Source organism: Crocodylus siamensis, chromosome 7 (assembly GCF_052110815.1).
Source record: "Crocodylus siamensis isolate JL-2025a chromosome 7, ASM5211081v1, whole genome shotgun sequence".
NCBI classification, from domain to species: domain Eukaryota; kingdom Metazoa; phylum Chordata; order Crocodylia; family Crocodylidae; genus Crocodylus; species Crocodylus siamensis.
This window is the reverse complement of record NC_143401.1, coordinates 66899808-66923383: the sequence shown is the minus strand read 5'-3', so window position 1 is coordinate 66923383 and position 23576 is coordinate 66899808. Positions and strand designations below refer to the sequence as shown.

The following is a 23576-nucleotide window of genomic DNA, read 5'->3' as shown; positions in this document are numbered from 1 at the left end:
CTCCCAAAACCCAGAATAAAAAAGAATAAAAAAGAAAGACAACTTACCTGCCTGTCGGTGGGGAGTGTGCGGGTATCTTTGTGCCCCCCCACCCACTCCTAAAAGCAGCCTTTGGCTGGCTTGGGGGTTGGGGTGAGTGGCCGGACATGAACCCAGCAGCGGCAGGGGGAGTAGTGGCGCCCCCTTGCTGCAGGGGTTTTCCGCTCCCGTGTACCCCCTGCCTGTGTCTTGCGTGCCCCCAGGGGTACACATACCATGTGTTGAGAAACTATGCTGTAGTACAAATGTAGTCACAGAGAACTAGATAAACACTAGAGCTGTGTGAAATTTCACCAGCAGTTTCATTCTGACACTGTTTTGAGTCGTTTAGAGCTCAAAACAGCAAAATCAAAATGAAACGGAGAGCTTTGAAACAGCCTCGAAACAAAATGAGGCAAGTTGAAGTGTTTCCAAATTTTCAAAATGTTTTGAGTTGCAAAGCTCAAGCTGGGCTTGCCTGCAGGGCAACAGAAACTAAAGTAAGGAGAGGGAGGGAAGAAGGGGGAAGGGGTGCTTTCATTATTGACTGTGTAGCTGGCCAATGACTGTGATCCTTCCCTGAGGTCCCTTCCAATCCCAGTGCTCTGGGGGAGGAATGGAAAAACTGCATAAAAGGCAGCATTGTTTGAACTGCCCTGCTTTCTGCCTTGGTGTCAGTTACTGATCTATGAGTTCCAGTTTTGCCTGTCAGCACCTAGAGGTACAGGGTCCCAGAATCCAGAGCCCCTGCACCTGTCTCCTTGACAGCTGGTGGGCTTCATGGCCTCAGCAGGGGCTAGCATCCCTGCAGTTCTGACCCCGCTGTGGCTTAATACACATGACATGAGTTTTGCTTTCAAGACTTTGAGGTGCAGTTTTCCTCAAAAACCCTGGACCTATCTCCTTGAAACTTGGTAGACTGCATGCCCTCAAAAGGGGCTACTATTCCCATAAGCTGCATCCAAATAGAGCCAGAAATGGCAAAGTGACAGGTTGTTTTGAGCTTCCCCATTATAGCCTATGGGCAAAATTTCAAAACAGCATATTCAGTACATATTTCAGTACAAATTAAACAGAACAGCGGTTTCGAATTGAAACAAAATACGAAATAGTGTTCCACTGAAATGTTGAAATGCAAGTCGAAATGGAACAGTGCCATTTTGCACAGCCATAATAAACACCTAGATCCATTATGTGATAATATATATGTGGTGACTATGACAAAAACATTGTGGGCATATATCAGGTGTAGTAAATACTTTTAATTTTCAGTAATTTTCATATTATGCATCGTTTGAATTGTCACTTAGGTGTATGATATGGAATTGGATGAAGAATTTTATCTTCCACAAAATAAGAAAGAAAGTAGACAGATAGCACCAGAGCTTTCAGATCTTGTCATCTACTGCCAAGCTGTTAAATTCCCTGGTAAGTGTACTTACCTACTTAATGCTTTAAAGTTTCTTATTCTTTCCAATGTTGCAGTGATCTACTGCAATTCTGCAATATAAGTAATTTTAAATTATAATATATAAGGAATGTTTATTTCTATGCTGATATATTCTATGTAATGGCTGCTGATTGAGAAATAAATGCCTGCATAAATTCATCAGGCACGTAGGACTGGAAAGGACCACTGAGCCTAGACTTCTGTGATTGCTAGCAACCATGTAGTGTTCATTTAGTCCAAAGAAGTCTGCAAATATGTCCATTCTAGCCCATTCTATACACCACAACCTTGGCACCCCCATAACAAACTTTGGATCTTTAATACAAAAATGTAATACTTTAAAAAAAATGCAGAGTGCCACAGGGAAAGAGCAGTAGAAGGTCATTTGTTAGGTTACATAAAGATGCAGTTTGTCATTTATACGATTATTTGAAACTGAAAACTTCACTCTTTATGACTTGGAGAACTGGCTAATTCCTATGTGAATAATAGCGGGGAGTGGGTTTTTTTCATATGGATTCCAAGTTTTCACTTAGGGTGCCAGGGATGAGGATGAACTTCCGGCCACTGACAGGTGGAGCACATCAGGACTTTTCTTAAGAGTTAGCTCCAGGTTAACCTGTCTCATGATTGCCAGAAACTTTCCTCATGATCTGCATGCTAAGGAGTTAAACCAACTCACAAGACTCCTCCTGCTCCTTCTCTTCCAGCTAACTTTAGGGAAACCCCCTCTTTGGATACCTTTCCGCTAGGCAATATGAGGTTAAAACAGCTAATTAGGGAAATTACAAGAAGTCTCCTCAAACCAAAAGCAGTCACACAGAAGGGGTAGAGGAAGAGCAGAGGAGAAAGAGCAGAGGAGAAAGACCAGCTGCAATATTACTACCTCCTTTCCTATAAGCAACATCTGGCCTGACAACCCACCGAGGCCTGGGAGTGGCCTAGGTGTAGCAAGAGGATGTTGGGGGATGACAGAACAGGTGTGAGAGCAGGTTGACTGAGCAGATGTAGGGTAGAATTGAGGAGAGGCGGGATACGAGGATGGAACTGACCTAGAAGCAGAACAGGTATGAGGATTCGGGGGTGGGTTGAACAGTTGTGGCAAAGAGAATTGTTATGGGGCCTTGGGAGCCTGAATTGATTTAGAAGTTAAGGGACAGAATTAGTTATTGGGCAGGGAGACACGCAAATGTAGAGATGAGAATTCCTGCAGCGAGGCTAAAAGGACTATATCCTCCTTTTAAAAGGAGATTTGGTAACATTAATTTTGACACATACATATCCTACTGACCCCCCCCAACATCATTTCAAAAATGAAAAACAGACAAAATTTAAGGATGAAATTTTTTTAAGTATAACTGCATCTCTTAGCAGTTGTAACTGGCCAGTCTATTCTATTTTGGTGATATGCCTCTTGATTCAGGGCATTACCAACATTACTATCCATGTCATCCACAACCAACTTTTTTGGTTCAACAGCTAAGCTAGTAATCACTTGGGCAGTGGAGAAAGTCCAAAAGAAAACTGACATGGAGTAAAGAGTAGCACACATCTGGAGAGTGGGCCATGAGGTGGGATAGAGGCACAACTGGGAGGTGTGATGAAACTGGGCCATGAAAGATATGTAGCAGTGTTTTCTAGGAGGGTTAGTTGGGGGGGCCTTCATTTGGTAATGGAAAAGGGGCAGCAATTGGAGAACAAATGGAGGAGGAAAGTTGAGGATGTTTATTACTTCCTTTTTGTCGTGTGATGTAGAACTCTAAGGATGAGTGCGTTGTGGTTGACATGCTACATGTGAGCAGTGAATTCCTTATAATTGTGAATTCACTGCTCACTATTGGTTCCTTTAGTGTGCTGAAATTAAAAGCAAGTTTTTTTAGTGTAATGGTTCTCTATAGAAATATTGACAGTTGTTTGCTTATCAAGAGTTAATACAAACAAATATACTCAAATCAGCGAAATCTACTGAACACAAAGTGCTGTCCAATATACAATGTAAATTGGGAACTGAAACATTAGTCTCCTATCTCTTTTAGTTGTAATCTGAGGTGTCACTTGCTAAAAAAATGTATTTGTGATGTTAACTGGCATTCTGTAGATTTGGTTAGGAAAGAAATACTAATTACATGTCTTTTGCCTTAATACAAGACACGCATGGGATAAATAAGAAAATCAGTTTTCATGCAGATGACAGCTTATAGGTATGGGTAGAAACCTTACTTTTATAGGCTGCCTCTTCTGGCAAAAATACTACCTTCCCAGAACACATCTAATGATCCTTCCACATCCAGGGTGATGCCACTGTGAAGAAAGAGGATGGGAGGCGAGGAACACCACACAGGCCCCAGCTGGTAGAGAACATTGGGGTTTAGGCCATGATGTAATGAGGAAGACTGGTGACTGTAGTGCTAATGTAGTCCTTGCTTGTAGGTGAGATGGGCAGAAGAATGTGAATCCTGTTGGGAGTTTAGACACCTAAACAACTTGTGCCGTCAGGAAAGACTGAAATAGGAAGCTGTGGGACCAAGGCAGAGGCTCTTGGGCATGTGTCTCAGATGGCAGGTGTAACCAATATGGAGGGAGGGGATGTGCCATAATAAAGACCCCAGCATGCAGACCTGTAGTGGTTTACATTCCTTTCTCTGCTTGTTTATCTTTGGAAAGATGGAAATACATTAGTTGGGAAAAATAGGTTTTGACTTGTTTTAATCAGTTGCCAGTCACAGGCTCCTGTCAGAAAGAAGGCCACAATTACAGCTGAGCCTGCAGGGCTGCCACCCCATGCATTCAGTCTAAAGATGATAATGCTCTAATGCCTCTCTTTGCTCTACAAGAGGGGAAAAGAGAGGGGAAACACATCACCTGTGAGATGTCCTTGTGAGGAAATGTAAGGGCACAATCTACCTTGTGTTACTGTGGCATTATGGTACATATAAGAGGTGTTGTAGACTGGAAATCCAGTCTACACCATGGAATTTCACTCTGGGAAAGAGGCCTATTGCTTTCCCTAGGAGAGAGGCTGAGGAAACCACACTTTTCCTGACATAGCTCACTCCTAAGCTATTGCATATGGTTAGCGCTCAGTTTGCTCTCCTTCTGCTAGTAAGAGCAGAACTATCCTATTTTCTCAATGACTGGCTCCACCCAACTATTTTGAAATAGATCTTGCATGCCAAATACTTTTCTCCAGTGAGAACACCTACACATGATTCACAAAATAAACTAAGAGATTTCAAATAGGAATCCACAGTGTCAAAAACATTTTGACCTATTGTGGTCTTTCTGAATTCTTTGCTACAGAAAATCTGTTCTATTATTTTTCCGTGGTCAAAAAATTAGTAAAACTTTAGAGCTAGCATTTTCTAAGGGGTGCTTTGAGTCTAATGAGCAGTGCCTTGAGTCCAGAAATTTGGGAACCACTGCTCTAGTGGTATCAGTGAAATTGCATTGGCATGAAACTGGAGTATAGGTACAGGCCTGGAATTTTTAAGAAGTAATGTGTGCACTTTGCAAACTTTTCTCTCATTCTTAGTCCCAGGAGGGACAGGCATGCTGCATGTGCTATCAGTCACCTGTAATTCTCAGGTGAAATGTCTTGTTTGCCGTGATTTGACTGTTTGTGAGGCCAGTTCCCTGTTTGCCCTTGAATGTTCAGAAGCTGCAACTCATTCCTTTCTCTCTCTAAACCTGTACTTGTCTCCATGTTGATGAACTGTTATTTCTGTTAACTGTCTATGATGGGCATCAGCATTATATGGCCTGAAGACCTGCAGAGCTACTGGATCTAGCCTGCAGCACTAGGGGAGCTTTATCTGTGCCTTGCTGCATTGCAGCTGGGTGGGTGGGCAGTGGGGAAAAGTGACACTGGTGGCAGAGGCCCAGATCAGGAGCATGAGCCCACCATGGACATAAGCTGGATAAATCAGGCTTATCACTTGAAAAGCTTGCCTACTGTTTTAGACTCTTTGGGTGTGTCCAGATGAGCATGGTCTTGCAGTACATGGTGCTGCAAACACATTTCTCCATGCTATAAGGCCACACCGTCCCAGCATGCGGCACACCCCAGGTATCCAAGGGTCAAAAAAAACCCTGTAGAAAATAAAGTGGAGCCATGCACGCTCAGTCAGTGCATGCTGTTGAAAAGTGGAGCTGCGCTCCACTGCCAGCCAGGCTCCACATGGCAGAATCGCCACAGCTACAGCCCTGGGAGGCCCCCAGGACCACAGGTAAGACTGTTAGGACCAGCCCAGTCCCGGCCCCAGCCTCCCCTACCCCACCCAGGCCAATTTGCCATGCACCAAAGCATGTATGGCACAGGCGTTCCCCGAGGACAATTAGCAGTGGCACGAGGTGCACCGCTGCTACTTGTCCCCAGGGAACCAAACGTCCATGCACGTCTGGATGTGCCCTTTGGGTTTATCAACCTCTCTATAAAACTTTCATTTATTAATCATTTAGGAAGTATTAATCCTTTCTGCTTGGCTGGCTACTTCTAATACTCATTGACTGGCTATTTATCTGTCATTGTAGTAATAGGTCTCCATTATATCAACCTATTCTCTGGACACTTTATCATTCTGCTTTCTGCCTTCACTAAGATGTCCCTTAACTCATTTATAGGACACAGCAATAGTAAGAAGTAAACTAATTTAACAAGGGCAAGGTCATGTATTTAGGGACTAACAAGAATTTCTGTTATAAATAGAGAACTCAAGAATGTGGAACCAGTAACATATAGAACTGGATTGGAAGGTGCCTCCTCAGCCATGAAGTCCAGTCCTCTCCTTTTACAGACAATTCTTATTCAAAGGAGTCCCTAAAATCTCTATGTCAAACCTTCACCCTTAACTATAGGAGAGGAGAAAGACTGAAGTATATCAGCTGAGGACAGGGTGACTATAAGCCCTCAGCGTCATGCAGCCATGAAAATGGCCAATATGATCCTAGGATATGTTGGGCAAGGTATTTCCAGTAGAAATAGGGAAGTATTAATGCCATTGTGAGCCCTCATCTGGATTAGTGTTTATAATTCTGGTCAACCCTTTTGAAGAAAAATTCAGTCAAATAACCAGCAGGGGAGGACTGTGAGGAAAGATGATCAGGAAAATGGAAAGCCTATCCTATGAGAGGACACTAAAAGAGCTTAGTTACTCGAAAACTGAAAGGAGATACATTTTTGTAGATGTTTTTCCAAATCTTACTGTAAACATATTAAGGGGGTAAACATGAGTGAGGGAAATTACTTTAACAGAAGGGCATGTTTTAGTGGTGGCTTAAAGACAAATGGGTATAAATTAGCTACAAATAAATATAGGCTAAATATTAAAAGTTTCCTAGCAGAAGAGTAAGTTTTTAAAGTAGCTTTCCTAATGGAGTAGTGGGGGCAAAAACCCTAATTAGTTTTAAGATGGACCTTGATCAATCTACAAAAGGGATTATATAAATGGTTTCCTACAGTTACAGGAAACTTGGCCTATTTCTCAGGATGCTCGTCCAGCTCTATGTTTGTTACATTACATTGCACCTCCAAATGAACCATGGAAGTTCTGTACTGGCTGTTAATAAAATCATGGGTCACTTCATCTTAATACAACACTGATACCTGAAATATCAGGTATCAGTGTTGTCCTTCTCTGTGGAAGCCTGTGGATAAATTAAGTCAGGGGGATAGGCACTCTGTTTCCAAGTGGAATTTACAACCACAAAATGCATGCCAAGGAGACTTAGGCACCTAAGAATGGAATTCACGTAAGATGGTATGTTGAGTAAGGAGCTGCCCGAACTATGCATTAAGAAGTGTTGATGAGAGAGAAGGGGGGTGAGCACCTATCTCCCTGAGAAGTGTAGGGCTTCTCTCCATTTGGGACTGGCAATCCTGAGCCTTCTCCTGCATAAAAGCAGGTAAGCTCTTCTTGCAGAAACTGTGGAGGGACTGGTCCTGTTTAAATAATGAAAATGAAGGTCTTTCTTCATTTACTACTTTTACTTTTTTACTTCTATCTTCTTTTACTTTTTATCCCTTTTTACTCTAACCCCTGGTTAGAGCACTAATCCAGGGTTCAGGTAGACAGAATTGTGGGAAACTATTCCACCCTCATGCCCAGAGCCTTGTAGTCAGTTTTGATTTGATCAGGTGCCCCTGACAGTATCATTAGAGCCAACAAAGATGAGCACCCTGAGTTAGTAGTTTGAGGCCCAGATGTGTCTCTGCAATCTTTCTGTAACATCTTGAGTTTGGGCCTATGAGATGACAGGTCCAGTGAGCAGATGGGAGTGGCTCTTTTCACTGCAGAACAGAGTTGCCAACCATGATATTAAGAGGATAAGGTGTAAAAGGAGCAAAATAATGCTACTTTTTACTTGCACTCTTTCTGGTCCTTTATGGGTGTGTCTACACATTGTTGTATGGCAACGTTGCTACAGCACTAGTTTTCAGCACTTCCTTTTGGAAGTACTAAAGCATGGCACAGTATGGGCAGTTACTGTGCTGTGCACATGGCTTATGGTTGGATTTCACCACTACGTCGCCGTAGTGGCGTGCTATATCAGGGGAGCATGCCACCATGGTGATGTAGCTGCCAATCACATGTAGACCCACATGATCACTACATCACTGTAGCACAGTCTGGCAATGTTGCACGTTGCTCTATGACTGTAGAGCGACATGTAGACGTGCCCCATATGTTGCTTTTTTTCTGCATAGTAGTCCAACTAATTTCAGTAGTTTTTTCCAATTTATTTTAAATTCTTAAGTTATATTTTTGTAGATGTTTCTTTCAAATTTATAACAAAAAGGAAAATTGTAAATTAGGACTGTATCTTGGTTCTAAGAACATCCCTCACATCACTTTTATGCACTGTACTGATGTCAAAAGAATTTCATGACACTTTTTTATATTGAACCAAAACCAGTTTGGGTAATAGAAAGGAATTTAAATCAGTGGCAATTGAATCCATTGCTTTCAGCTGAGTTTAGATTAAGATTTTTAATGGTTATTTTCTCTGAATATACATGTATGAGTATTTTTAGAGCATCACAAAACACATCAGGCATTAAACAGTTAATAGAGTTGGCACATGTGTGTTTTCCAATATTGAAATGGAAATTATAAAGATCAATTTTTAATAATAGGACATAGATATAGAAAATAATTTGGGTCAACTAGTAAATTAGCCTGCAATGCTTTGGGATTGTCCTTTAGGGTTATTATGAAGTCTTGCTGTTGGGCTCACTTGAACACATAGCAACATTATGTCATGTGTCCCAGAATAACCTGTACCTTTAAGTCTTAATTTCCAAGTATATCCGATTAGTTATGTAGGTAATATGCTTTAGTTCTGGGTTTATTGAGACTGTTATTATAGCATTTGTCTTGATGTTGATTGGGGCTGTTTAGTAATAGGAGACAAATACTAATTTCCTGCTTTATATCCAAGGATAAATCTTAAGGAAGTTTGTATCATAAATTTTGTCTCTGCTGCATCTGAATCTCTTCTTTATGCTATAGGTTATGTGTATTACATTAGTGGGAATAATTTGCTAGTACCCTATGCACTACAGGAGTATTAGTGCTTCAAAAATAGTGTGAAAAATTATGGAAAATGTCATGCCCTCTTGGTCATGTTTTTTGACTCAGTTGTTTTACTTTCTGGGAATAGGCCTGTCAACTCTAAACCCATCTGGCTCTAGCAGGGGAAAGGAAAGAAAAAGCAGGAAGTCCATTTTTGGAAACAACCCTGGCAGGCTGAGCCCTGGAGAGTCAGCAACACTTGCCAAAGCATCTGGAAAAGGTAAATTCAGCATCTTCTTTCACTGGGCATGTGGAATGACTCTGTAGTCCACCATGTTTACCAGGCCAAACAGTTAAAGATCTACCACTATCTGCTTCTGTATGCTGCTTCCATACTCTGGAATCATTTTTCATTAGCAGGCAAACATTCCAGTATAAATGAAGTACTGATTGTCAAGTAATGGGATATTAATTAGGATTAATTTGTGAATTAATTGATTGATTGATTGATTGCTAATTCAAATGACAGAAAGCTAAAACATATTTCAAGTAACATACCTTATACTATAAAGACCCACATTAGCATCAAGTTTATACCTTAAAGCAGGAGTGTCAAACTCATCTGGCCCCACTGGCCAGATGAGTAGCATGGTGCCTGTTTGTAGGCCAAATTGTGCCCACAGACTGACCCCACGTGCTCTATCTGATGCGTGGGGCTGGCCCTGTGTGGGTGCTGTGTGCAAGGTGTGCACCAGCCCCACACCAAGTACTGGCTCACATGCTGGATACAGCCCCATGTCAGGTGCTGTGTATAGCACAAGCACCAGATCTGGCCCTGTGCTAAGTGCAAGCATGTGCCCTAGATCTGCACCAGGTACTGCGTGCAGCATGTACACCAGATCCAGCCCCCTACCACTTGCTCCAGATCCAGTCCATGTTCTGCAGACAGAAGAGTAAGCCAAATGATAGGGCTTTGAGGGTTGCATATGGACTGTGGGCTGAATTTTGATACCTCACTTTAAATTATATGAGACATTTTCAAAGGTAAAAGTGGCCTATGGAACTAGATTTGAACAGAGAATTAAATTCTGTCCAAGCCAAAAGTTATGACCATGAAACCTCTGCTCAGATGTTGCCTAACCATGGAGCATCTAAACTCCCCAGCTTCTACACTGTGACCTTTGAGCTCTCTAAAAGTGGGCTTCCAGAGTGAACGTGAGACGAGAGATACCACCCCCTTGCCAGGATCTACATTTAGGATTGAGGAACTTATCCTATTTAATACCATATATAGGTTTAGCTCTTGGCACCTATGCTGACCACATGTACTCTGGAAAGGTGATAAATCAGCCAATTATATTTGACCTTTCATCTTTTGCTGAAACCATATTAAGGTTTTGAAAAAAAGCATAGTAGCATAATATCCTTAAAAATAGTTAACATTTTTTTCCTTTTAACTAATAACTGTATTGTAAGTAACTCACAGTATTGTAAAGTTTCCTAGCAGTGGATTAGGAAACGAGACTCATTTTAAACTGCTCAGCCATTCTCTATTATCACATTAAATATGTTGTTTCATTCATGTAAGTGAATGATATTCAAATATATCTTAAATAAAATAACTACTAATATCTGCCTGGTCACAGTATCATTTAGGGTAGAGACAGGTATAATAATTTGTATAAGTATCAAATGATACTGGTATAAACTGCTACATCTACATACTTACATAGTGATACAAATGTAGCAAAGCCATTGGAACATTAACCCTGTTTCATCCAGGGTAAAATTTATAGCAGTTTGCCTCACTGTGGTGTCACTATAGGAACATGCCAACATAATAATATAATTGCTGGTGTGCACCCTGATTGGCAACTCCCCTCCCCTTTTAAAATGGTTAAAAAGTTACACCTGTCTTCAGTCTTAGTATTTAATTGTTATGGGCACTTTTACACATGCTCAGTTGAGAGCGGGGGACAGCACTTTGATTAAAGCAGCTCTGAGAGCTGCTTTAATTAAAGCGCCACTGTGTCTCCTATATCAGCATCCCTGAGCTTAAAAATGGCAGTGGGGGTGCTTGAACAAAAGCTTAATTGAATCTACTATGATGCACTGGAATTCCAACATATCAGAGTAGCCTTAAAGCAGGAGTGTCAAACTCATCTCAGAGATCATTTTTACCCTGTCCAAAATATACACATACATTGTTTTTTGGAGACTTTGGATCTACAGCTGTAATTTGAATGTAATGTTTATTTTTCAGGTCCTTTTGATGTGCGGCAGACCTGGGAAGAACCTTGTTCCCCTTCATTCAACCCTACAACTTCTCTCAGTGCAATCATAAGGACACCTAAATGTTATCATATCTCCTCATTGAATGAGAATGCTGCCAAACGGCTGTGCAGACGGTATTCTCAGAAACTGATTCAGCACACTGCCTTTCAGCTGTTGAGAACATACCCTGCTGCCACACGCATTGACTCATCAAATCCGCATCCTCTTATCTTCTGGCTCCATGGAATACAACTAGTGGCACTTAACTACCAAACAGATGGTATGGGTAGAGTAATTTTTCATGTATACTGGCTTGTTTTGCATAACTTATGATGGTTATTAATGTTTTTAATGGTTATTAATAACAGGGGGGGGTGTGTATGTGTGTGTGTGTGTGTGTGTATATATATATATATAAAAAAACCCATTGTTATAGTTATCATATAACTATTGTAAATAACCATTATATATAAAACCATTATTAATAACCATTAAAAACCATTATAAGTCCTCCCTTAATTATGGATTTGTATTTACCATGTTCCTTTACTTACTACGATTGTCTGCGTTCATAGATTTATAGGGAGAGATACAACACTTGCAATACAGCCAGTTATAAATAGAAAAAATACACATTTGTAACCTAGATTGTGGTTTGACAGAATTGAAGGTTTGAGTAAATATATATGTGCATGATACTATATAAAGGACACCCGCATGAGAGGAGTTGCATAAGACTAGGGACACAGAATAATTAATTGTAAGATAAAGAGGCAGGGATTTTACTAGGCATTAGGGATGTGCGAAGCAGGCCCTAATTGACTTTGATTTGGATTTGACCCCAATCAGGGACAGTGATTTGATTTGTTGATTCAGATCATTGTCCCTGATTCAATTAGGTTGAATCCAAATCTGAAGATTCAATGCTGGTTTGGGGAATCAGTGATTCAGACACAGACACCGCTTTAAAAGTTTCTTCTACATATCTCCAGGAACCAGCACAGCTTGTGGACACTGCGATGCTGGGCCGCATGGAACGTCCCACAGGTGTGCGGGGGGCCTTCCACATGCTCAGTGATCAGCTGTGGGGTGACCCTGGGTTCCTCCCCAGACCCAGGAGGCACCAGTTGCTGTGCTGAGGGAGGGTGCAGGGAGGGCCCCCAGTGCGCTCCTCGGTGTACCCGGAAGTGCTTCAGGTCCACTTCTGGGTCTGCTGCCGAGCACGCTGGGGAGTCCCCCTTGCTTCTGTGGGACACTCCATGTGCCCCAGCACTGCAGCACTCATGAGCCGCCTGCTACCTAGAGGTATGTATAAAAAAACATTTAAAGCTGCATCTATGTCTGAATTGCCGCATCTTTCCGAATCTCTCTGAATCGATTCAGAGATTTCTGATTTGATTTGCAGAGATTAAAGGGTCCTCTGATTTGATTCAGATTCAGAGATTCGGCCACCAAATTGAGCCGAATCTCCACTGAATCGAATCAGGGACTGAAGCTTTGCACAGCCCTACTATGCATCAGCTGCCCCATGGGAATTGCCTGTATTTATCCTCCTACCTATGGTAAGTGGAAGCTATGCCATATAGCTTAGCCCTCAGTGAAAGAAAGGTAAGTTATCACAGCTTATTTTCCATTTACCATGGGGTTAATATGTACACTTGGGCAGTTATTACGTGTCTCTGGCCACGTACAGATGTTCAGTACATGCTGAGAGAACAGCCTTTCTCTTGGCACAAAAAGGACTGTACAGATGTGCAAGAATCATAAAAAATTAGGGTTGGCAGGGACTTCAGGAGGTCATCTAGTCCAACCACCTGCTCAAAGCAGGACCATCCCCAACTAGATCATCCTAACCAAGGCTTCGTCTAGCCAGGTCTTAAAAACCTTGAAAGGATGAAGATTCCACAACCTCCCTGGGTAACTTGTCTCAGTGTTTTACTACCCTTCTAGCAAGAAAATTCTTCCTAATATCTAACCTAAACTTCTCTTGTTGCAACTTGAGACTGTTGCTCCTTGTTCTGTCAGCTGCCACCACTGAGAACAATTTAGCACTATCCTCTTGGCACCACCCTTCAGGTAGTCAAAGGCTGCAAATGCAGGTAGCAAATTAGCCACGCCATAGTTACTGCGCAGTAGCACACATCTAAATGCCTACCCAGGGCTGGTTTACTGTACAGTAAATTCATGCACAGTAAACCCATATAGCATTAATTGCATGTGTAGTTGTACCCTTTGTGTACTTGTTTGCAGGAGTGAACAGATACTACAGAGTGCTCAGTGTGCAGATCAGTGATCTGTGTAAAACTCATGGTCAGTAGAAGGGTTGTAAGGGAACTTACCTTCTTTTATTCCTGAGTGCAATCAAGGTAGGGCTAATGACAATCTATCCTTATGTAAAAGAGGACTTCAGGAGTAGGGGCAGATATGACAAAAGGTTTTAGACACCTTTGAAATGCTTCCACGGGCCTGGCCCACTGGCTAATAGTACCCCTTAATATAATAAGGTATATTGAAATACTTCGAAGTGTTTCCCTTTTGGTTAGGGCTGCAAGTAGGAAGCAGGGAGAACAGGCAGGCAAGCCTGCAAGCTGTGCAGCTTTCAAGGCCTGCTCCAAGTCCCAGGCACAATCAGGTCCCTGTTGGAATCCGCAGCAGTACCAGACCCAGAGCTGAGTTTGCCACCTGCTGACTTGAAGGCCATTGTCAGAGCCACACACCCCCCTTTACTGAGATGGGGAGAGAGGAAGAAGAGACTGGACATGGAATGTCAGAATCCCATGGACAGACAAGGTTTTTTGGGTAAATCTGATACCTTTTGTTAGACCAACTTAAGTAGCTGGAAAAATTCTTAGCAAGCTTTTGGGTATAAATACCATTTATCAGGCTGAGGAAGCATCCACAGCTGGTGTGTGCTCTAACTGCAGATGCTTCCTAAGCCTGATGAAGGGTATTTATACCAGAAAGCTTGCTAAGAAGAATTTTTTTCAACTATTTGAGTTGGTCTAATAGAAGATATCAGATTTACCCAAAGAACCTTGTCTGCCTATGTCCTTAGACCCAACACGGCTACAACCTATACCCCAGAATCCCATGGAGTGTCGGGGGCCCCTGCTACCCACACCCCCTCTCAGCTGCTGGTTAGTTCAAATCTCAGAGAACTTTCTAAATACTGTGAATAGGTGTGGCAAGGCCCTGAATAAGGCAAACACTAGAAAATGCACAAAAACAGCTAAGCAAGCAATTGCAGAATTGAAAAATGTTTAAAATAGTAATTTTATTAGCTTTCCACTGGACTTTACTGTTCAATTATGGCTGTTTTCCTTTTGCAGATCTCCCCCTGCAACTTAATGCAGCAATGTTTGAGGCTAACGGTGGCTGTGGATATGTTTTGAAAGCTCCTGTTCTGTGGGATAAGAACTGTTCAATGTGCCAGCAGTTTTGTCCTTTAGAACGTGATCTGGATAATGTGGAGCCAGCAATCTACGCTTTAACAGTAAGTTCTTTTAAAGAAATTTTTAAAAGTCCAATATAGAAATTAGGCATTGTGTAACTACAGCTTTAAAGGGAGGCTGCCAACTTGACCACCATACTTAGTGTACCCATAACAGTTATTTGTCATAATTATGATCAACATTATTAGGGTGGGAATGTTAGTTTTTCCACTGTTTCCCCTATGCTGTCATCAATTGGGGCGCCAACCTGAAAGCATTTAGAGTGGGACGATCCCTTAAAGTTACACAGGTACTTAGGTATTTTCAGAGTTTTGTTTCCCCTATACTGAAAAGACTTTATACATGTTTGTACCGAGCAGTGGGAGAAAATGGAAGTAAATGAACAACCCACCCCCACCAGCCCACTACCTAAATAATTTTTTTTTAAAAACCAGAATTGGGCAATACTATTTAGCAGCTGCTATGCCAGAACCTGTTCTGAAAATAATGCCTTTGTTGGAATGTTTCACAAAAGCATAGGAGACCCCTAGGACACCATTTACATCAGAGCAATATTGTTGAAGGTGGTAGCATTATCCTGAAATAAATGAGAGGAAAATTTGATCCTATTTTTCTAGACTACACATTCATTCTTTCTGGATCAAATTTCATTTACTTTGCACAGTACCATGCCTGATTCATGGTATATTTTTCAGAGAGGAAGGTTACCCTAGCAACTCTATTGGGGTTAAGATTTTCTGCTTCTAACATTGTTTTGGCACTTAGAGAGCATAAGCAGTGTTGCAGGTAGCTCAGTGTGTCCCACACTAGCCGGTGATCCCTTTCATATGAAAATGTAACATAAAAAAGACCCCACTCAGTGGTTACTTTGTGTACTTCCTGGCTGCAGATTGTGTCTGGACAGAACGTTTGTCCAAGCAACAGTACAGGAAGTCCCTGCATTGAAGTTGATGTACTTGGGATGCCTTTGGATAGCTGCCATTTCCGCACTAAACCCATTCATCGTAATACTCTCAACCCTATGTGGAATGAACAGTTTCTCTTCCGAGTTCACTTCGAGGATCTAGTCCTTCTTCGATTTGCAGTTGTGGAAAACAATAGCTCAGCTGTAACTGCTCAAAGAATCATTCCGCTCAAGGCTCTGAAAAGAGGTAATGCACTTTGCGCCCACTTCGTACACAGTGACCAGATGTTGAGCAAGCTGCAGGTGCTCAGCACAGATCATGTTCAGTGCTGCTGCCAGCTGGTTCATATATACGTATGCAGGCTGCCCATTGTCCCAAGGGGCTGCTGCAGCAAATAGGACCAACCAAGGCAGAGGGACGGCCTTGCTGTGCTCTGTGTTCCATAGGTGTGCTTGAAAGGAGGATGAAAGGGAAGGTGCTGAGGCTGCCACAGTAATTTCATGTTACACAGGACTTCCTTTACAGAAGCAAATATTTTAAAACACATTTAAATGGATTAGTGATGCAACATAACTCTCAAGCCGTTCAAAGCGATCTTTACATGCCTAGGGACATTCATCCATCGCCCTGGACCAAAGTAAACACTGCAGTCCTGTCTACAGCTGCAGTGCATTTTGTGCCTGTGTGTGTGAATGTATTTTGAACACACCACAAGGACTAACAGTTGAAAAGGGTGTTTCAGTGCCTCACCACTGCCTGATGGGCATCCCATGGGAATTGTAATGCAGCACTATTTGATTTATAGGCTGCCCTCCCAGCAGGCACAGGGCAGATTACTGTGAGAGTTATGATAGAGCTCCAATACCAAATGCTTGAACATTCATGTTTTCAGCTCACTAATCATGTATCCTGCTCTAATACAGTAAGGTTGACCAGTGTTTGTTGCTGTCCCAATTGTATATTCTTCAGGATATAGACATGTTCAGCTGCGAAATCTGCATAATGAAGCCTTAGAAATCTCAAGTTTGTTTGTAAACAGTCGGAGGATGGAAGAACATTCCTCTGGAAATGCTATGCCTGCCTCCTTGGTAATTTATCTTTTGTAGATATCAGGTGTATTTGTTCATGTATTCCTAATGAGTAATTGTTTATGATGGTATGTGGACAATTAGAACTATTGTTTAGACAACTAAAATTGGAAATGCGCATTTGATGGGCTTTCCAGAAACACCTAAGGGTTAAATCCTATCATTTCAACTATGAGGGACAAGGCCTGATAAGGTCCTGATGCAGTGACCCCTATCTACCTTTGTAGTTCCCTGCTACTTTTAAATAGGTACTAAAAGTACATAGCTTGTGCACCCCTGGAAGTAAAGTCTACTTTGTCCGCCCCATGTGGGTCAGGTGCCCGGTTCTGTCATTCATTTCAATGGCTAGCACTTCAACACCCTCCCACCATAACCTCCAAGAGACAGATCCTCAGGTATTCATGTGCTGCTCCATTTATTCCAGTGGGGAATATTAGCTTGTGCTAAAACAAAGTGTCCAGCTGCTCAGAAGCCTACTTCTCTGATTGCATAAAGCATACGTATCTTAGCAGGACTTTGTATTATTTGGGCGGGCAGCTATATGTCAAAGATGCCAACGTAAGACTCATCCTGCATATTGCCTAGCAGTTAGTACACTTGCCCAGGGCAAATGTCTTTGCACCCACCTTTCTGATATCCTAGCATAATGCCCAAACTTCCAACTTGTGGGTAGAGACAGTTGTTTCAACTGAAGCTGGTCCACTGGGCAGCCAAGAGCAAGAGTCATGAGTCCAGACAGTGAGCATGCAAGCCAAAGCCTAACTTAAAGGGCCTTGCCCTGGAAGGGGAAGGAGGTGAGGGTTCTAGCCTGTTTCCAAGGCTGGTTATGCATTTTTACCCAATGACTCCTTAATGCCAAATGCAACACAGCCACTGGTACCTACAGTCATGCCAGCATATGCACTAGTCTAACTTGTATTTCAGTCACGAGAGCAGGCACTATCCCAGTGGAGTTACTTCAGTGCAAGTGGGAAAAGACTCTAGCCTGGAGGGCCCAAGGTGATCTGAAAACAAATAGTTCCCCAGTCCTTGGTTTGCCCACCTCCATCAGCTTGAGCAGGGGGAAGTTCAAGCATGTGAAGGTTGCTCTTTGCCCCAGTTCCATATATGCTTGCCCAGCAACACCATAATGGAAAATGTACAATCATGGAAGCAAAGGTTCATGTGAGAAGCTGGCTCCCTGAGTCACATGCCTAGGCTATATAATGTATTCACCTTCTGTTCCCTCTTAGCCTCACCACAGGCATGCTGTTGAGTGTGGCCTGGTGATTAGGCTGTTATTTTTTAGTGTGGGCAATCGAAAGTCAAATCCCCACAAGTGCAGGTGAAGCTAGAACCTGGCTTTCCCAGATTGGCTTTGTCCTGGGTGGGTGCTCTAACTACTAGGTTGTTGGGCAAAAGGTGGGATACACAGACGCCCATCTGTCAACTAGTGAATGGCTGTCATTTTTGTTTGCCTTCAGTAGCAGAAACTTGGGTGTCTTGGGTACAGTACTGAATCACTTCCAAGCACACACAGTAGGGACTCATTTAGTTGTATAGGGCAGGATTGCAGTTGCAGAAGACATTTAGCTATGTACGTGCAGTTCAGGCTCTGGTGTGTGGCTGCTGGGGGACTTTGACTCTAAAAAAAAAACCCTGCATCACTTACACATTTTGCAGGAAAATTCTGTCCTACGTGTCTAATCCCCACTGATTCCATAGGATTTATGTACCTAAATGCTTTTGAAAGTGTGTCTATTTGCAGCTTAAGTGCCTAAACTGACCAAAAAAAAATCTTGACCTTAGTGCATATCTAGCAATTGCTCCTTATGCTATATGTTTCACTAGTTGTAACTTAAAGGTGGTATTACACGTAAAATTTAGTTTGATCCTTAAATCTGATTGCATTCTATCCTGACTAGGTTGTCCAGTGCCTGCCTGTTTCCTCACAAATGTATAAGAAGCAGTTTATTAGAGACCAGAAGTGATTTAAGTGAGGGGTGACCAGGCTAGGGCACATGTGCCACAAGTGGCATGCGCAGCCTATGTATGGGGCACATGGCAGATCAGGGAGTGGGGCAGGCAGAGCAACAGATCCAGGATCTAAGTGGCATTTGGGGAAGACACAGGGCTTAACTTGTGATACACCTACCAAAAAGGGTGGCCCCCACTACTCTGTCTTCTGATTCCACCACTGTGACAGAACTTGTTTCTGAACTGGGTACAAGCTGTGATACAGTTAATATATGGCAGGCTGGAGCACTGGATTTCTAAATTGATTTGTATTTATTTTAAAATGCTTATTAATCTGTTTGCTGCTGCCTAACATCTTCAGTTTGTCAAGTAATGCATATCTGACAGGCAGCAAACATTAAACAGGGAATATGGTCTGCAGCTTAAACCAATACAACTTCATCCAGTAAATTCTGGATTCAGCCAGAAAACACACATCAAGTAATGGAAAATCTACCAAATCCCTGGGGAATCTCTTCCACTGTCTAGCTACCCCCACTGTTAAACATATTTGCCTTATTTCCTATTCAACTTTTTCTGTTTTCAACTTCCAGCCCCAGTTTGCAGGTTCTTTTAATGCATAGATTAGGAGTCTTGTACTAATCAGAAAACTCCCTGTGCAGGTTCTCCTATAGACTGGGTTTTCATTGTCTGTATAAACCAATATTTTAAAAACAATTGAATAAAATTGGTCAAAATGTCTTTTGAACAGCTGTTTGACACAGAGGAGAGGAGAGCTTCAATGACATACAAGGTTACAATTCATGGGATTCTAGGCCCAGAGCCTTTTACTGTTTTTAATGTAAGTGGAGGGACCACAGCAGCACAGCTTCTTCACCAAGTAAGTTTGCTCAACGTGCCTTATATATTCACCAGAATCTACAGCGTCCAGTTGCATGCTGATCACAATCTAACATGCTTATAATTAGAATCACTGCATGCAGTAAAATTGTTACCGATATTTTTCTTGCTATTTCAGAGATAACAAATTTTTTTGTAAGTCTTTTCCCCAAGGAATTAAATACCTTCTATACCTAGACCATCAGTGAAGCTTTCCAATACCCGGGCTCTGGTGAATGACATTTTAATTTTGAAATGCAGTTCAGTAACATTTCTTGTTGCAGTCTGCAATCTGCATTAGTTAGTTTAATAAACAGTTTACTAAAATTATTTGGAGTTGCATGTGGTTATTTAGTTAAATTAGAAATTCCACATGAGAACATTTCAGGTATTAACAAATTAAATTCTTCAAAGATCTCCTCCTATCTTTCATGGTTTTGTACAGATTTGGTATAAGAGCTTTTGCAAAGATCATGATGAGATTTTTCTCATTGCCATGCTACCTTACCCTACAAGCTCAACAAGGGTAGAACTGAGCTTGGTCTTCACTTAGAGCAGGGGCGGGCAAAATATGGCCTTCAGGGTCATTACAAAAACTAGAAAATTAATATTTATCTGTTCCTGGTTGCCTGTCAAAGATGACAGAAGCCAGGGGCAATAAAACCCAGGGAGAACTTACAGGATGCAGCAACCCAGCCCCGCCCCACCCCAGCTATTTTCCTGCTTGCTGCCCCTGCACTGCTGTAGCATCACATGGCTCCTGATTTTATCGCTGGACCGGGGAGCATACACCGGTACCTTGGGGGGCAGGAGGGTATAGGAAGGGAGTGTGTGTGTGTGTGTGTTTGTAGGGTGGAGTCCCACATGCACACCTCACCATACACATGCACCCACACCCCCCCTTGCACTGCCATATACGCAGATCCCCCCCCCCACACCCTAGCCACCCTCCCCCCACCAACCCCATACCCACCCACACCCCTCATGTCCACACATAAACCCAACATGCTCCCTTACCCCACACCCACACTCCCCATATTCACCCCGCACAAACACACCCAGACCTTCCCTCACACCCCACACAATATATAGGAGTAAGACTTAATTTTAAGCTATTACATACACTCACCTCTATGTACACTACATGGACACATGTAAACCAGGACAAAAATGAATGATTTAGATGTTTGCCCTTTAAAATATAACATGGTATTTTTCTGGTTCTGAGATGACAAAACCCCTTGCTGAAAGGAGTACTTTTGGGGTCAAGGGGAGGGACTTCTGGGCCAAAGGGTTAGGGGACAGGAACTGCAGTCACAAATGGTGACCGGGGGGCTTGCCAAAACTTAGTAACTGGTGCTCCAGCAGAAATAACTGCCCACCCCTTACTTAGCAGGAACACAGAGAGTTGTAGGAATGATGGTGATTGATTGGTGTTTCTCTAGTTGCTCTTCTTGAGTTGATGTTGAGCCGTATGTGGTAGGGGTGTGTGAAATGGGCCCTATTCAATTCAGATTCGGCCCAAATCAGAAATAGTGTTGATTTGTTGATTCAAACATAGACACAGCTTTAAATGTTTTTTCTACATACCTCAAAGTACCAGGTGCAGCTCCTGAACACTGTGATGCTGGGGCAGATGGAGCATCCAACAGGAGCATAGGGGCCCCCCAGCATGCTCGGTGGTGAACCCGGAAGTACTTCCGTTCCACTCTTGGGTCCACCATGGAGCACTCTGGGGGAGCCCCCCCCCACACACCCCCCAGCTCGGCAATCAGCTGTGGAGGGGCCTTCCCCCGACCCTGAACCACAAGACACCAGTTGCCAAGCTGGGAGGGCGCAGGAAGTAAATCAGAAGTGCTTCTGGTCCACTTCTGGGTCTGTTGTTGAGCGTACTAGGGAGCCCCCCCCGTGCTCCTGTGGAACACTCCATCTGCCCCAGCATTGCAGCATTCACAAGCCACCTAGTACCTCAAGGTATGTAGAAAAAACATTTAAAACTGTGTCTATATCTGAATCTCTCCGAATCAATTCGGAGGGTTCCAATTCAGTTTGGAGAGAGTAAAGGGTCTCCCGATTCGATTCGGAGATTCAGCCACTTAATTGGGCCAAATCTCTGCCGAATTGAATCAGGAACTGAAGCTTCGCACAACCCTAGAATGTGGAATATAGTAGCTTGCTCCTGGAGCTTCCTCTTTCAGGTGAGACAGAAAAATGAGGCTAGTTCCCCTCATAATGATGAACCCTGGCCATTTTTCATAATTGAAGGTTTTGCAATATATTTCTATTTGCATAGCTATCTCCATAACTTATAGTTTACACAGGGCTTGTCTACACTTGCATGTACAGCGGCTTCAATTTACTGTGCAGTAAGTGGGAATAGGCCGGCATCTACATGTGCATACATTAAAGCATATTCACCAAAGATGCATATTAACCATAGATAAGGTTCTATGTTCTGGAATGACTGATCTGCATAGTGTAGGGTATTTTTTCTGGTCTTCAGAAACAGAGCACTGTTTTGGTCTGGAACAGAATTGCAGGAGCACAGAGAAACTTTTCTGTTAACACAGACATCAAAGGCTTGCAATAGAGTGGTGTTCAACAGCTACACAACTTAGTCACACTTATGTCAGAAGAATCAGCTGTGCCTTCCTGCTGCCAGTGAGGCAAAGCAGGTATAATAGAAGCCAAGATCTGGCTCACTGCATAATTATTTTGTTCACCTCTCTCAGCCCATTTTCAAAGTACGCAACAGGATGGCTGACGCTTTGGCAACCTTCAGTCAAAACGTCACATCGCTCTTTCAGTTTGTTGCAAATGTTAATAGTTAATGGTAAACTCAAGTACTACAAGCTTTGATGTAACAAACACTATTGTCCTATCTTCCAGTCCTTCCCCCATAGCATCTCGTCTGAGATTACTGTACACTATTGCTTGACTAAGTCAGCTTGAGAACTACAAAAAGAAGTTAGTCACCTGTCAGCAACTGAACAATGTTAAAAGTTGAACTGTTAAATGCAAGGGTTCTTCTCTGGTGCTGACTACTTGCTCAGGAAGCATATTCTCTATTAGTATTTCAATGTTTGGTCCACAGATATAAGAAAAAAAAATCTTTCCAAATGACTGGCTAAGCTGGTTGCCCTTGTTACAAGGGCAAAGCTTTTCTGTGTAATTGTTTATGCAAGAACATCATAGAAATACAGAAAAGAAGTTAGAGGGCTAAGTTCATGAGTAGAAAAACCTAAAACCCATTAACTCATCAGGGGTTGTTATTCTAGCAGTGGGAAAAAACTGTACTGTTCTGGGATTTTGAATAGATTGTCTGGCCAGCCAAAATGCACAGAAATAAGCTTAAACAGTATTGCTTTGTCTGTAATAACTGAATTACTTAGTCTAAAAGAATGATACATTACTCTAGAATAAGAGCACAGAGTAATAAACAGCACATCAGAAATGCTTGTGTATGTCAATGTTATTGAACAAGTGGTTGATAAAGTGTGTTCTATGCAGATTCATTCATAACTACTGAATAGTGTTTATGTTTAGTATTCAAATTGCTGTGTGTTCTGGTTCTGTCTCAGATCGTGGCTTCCACAAAGGGCACCGAATCATTATGTGCAGCAGACTATTTTTTGATGGAGGAAAAATCATTTATATCTAAAGAAAAGAGTGACTGCAAGAAACCACCATTCCAGAGAATTATTGGTCCTGAGGAAGTGCTAGTACAGATTTTAAATAGTTGGTTCCCTGAAGAAGGATACGTTGGAAGAATTCTTTTCAAAACCCGAGAGGAAGTAAGTCTCTTCTGTGAAAACTATCAGTTACACATGTAGCTAAAAATGATGACCTGAAGAAGGACAAAAGGAGCACGATATCTGTTCTGATAACTGGAAGTTAATCCCATTGTTATGTACAAAATTGAAAATCAATGCAACAGCTGAACAGTTATGATTCACCAGCTTCCCATTTAATGCACCCACATAAAACCAGTTTGCTTTCACACAAACCTGCTGGCCTTAAATGCAATATTGTATCTTTTTCAT

At 42.3% G+C, this 23576-nt stretch overlaps 1 protein-coding gene across 2 annotated transcripts in view; it reads left to right on the top strand.

Annotated features, from left to right (window-relative positions):
• Positions 1-23576, top strand: part of PLCE1 (phospholipase C epsilon 1) — a 343905-nt gene that overhangs the window by 306248 nt on the left and 14081 nt on the right. For both annotated transcript variants that reach the window (XM_090058651.1, XM_090058650.1), the window contains 8 exons: positions 1329-1446; positions 9128-9259; positions 11243-11533; positions 14583-14746; positions 15595-15856; positions 16580-16698; positions 19406-19534; positions 23115-23327. In XM_090058651.1, coding sequence (XP_089914777.1) covers positions 1329-1446; positions 9128-9259; positions 11243-11533; positions 14583-14746; positions 15595-15856; positions 16580-16698; positions 19406-19534; positions 23115-23327 — 1428 coding nt within the window. The remainder of the gene's footprint in view (positions 1-1328; positions 1447-9127; positions 9260-11242; positions 11534-14582; positions 14747-15594; positions 15857-16579; positions 16699-19405; positions 19535-23114; positions 23328-23576) is intronic.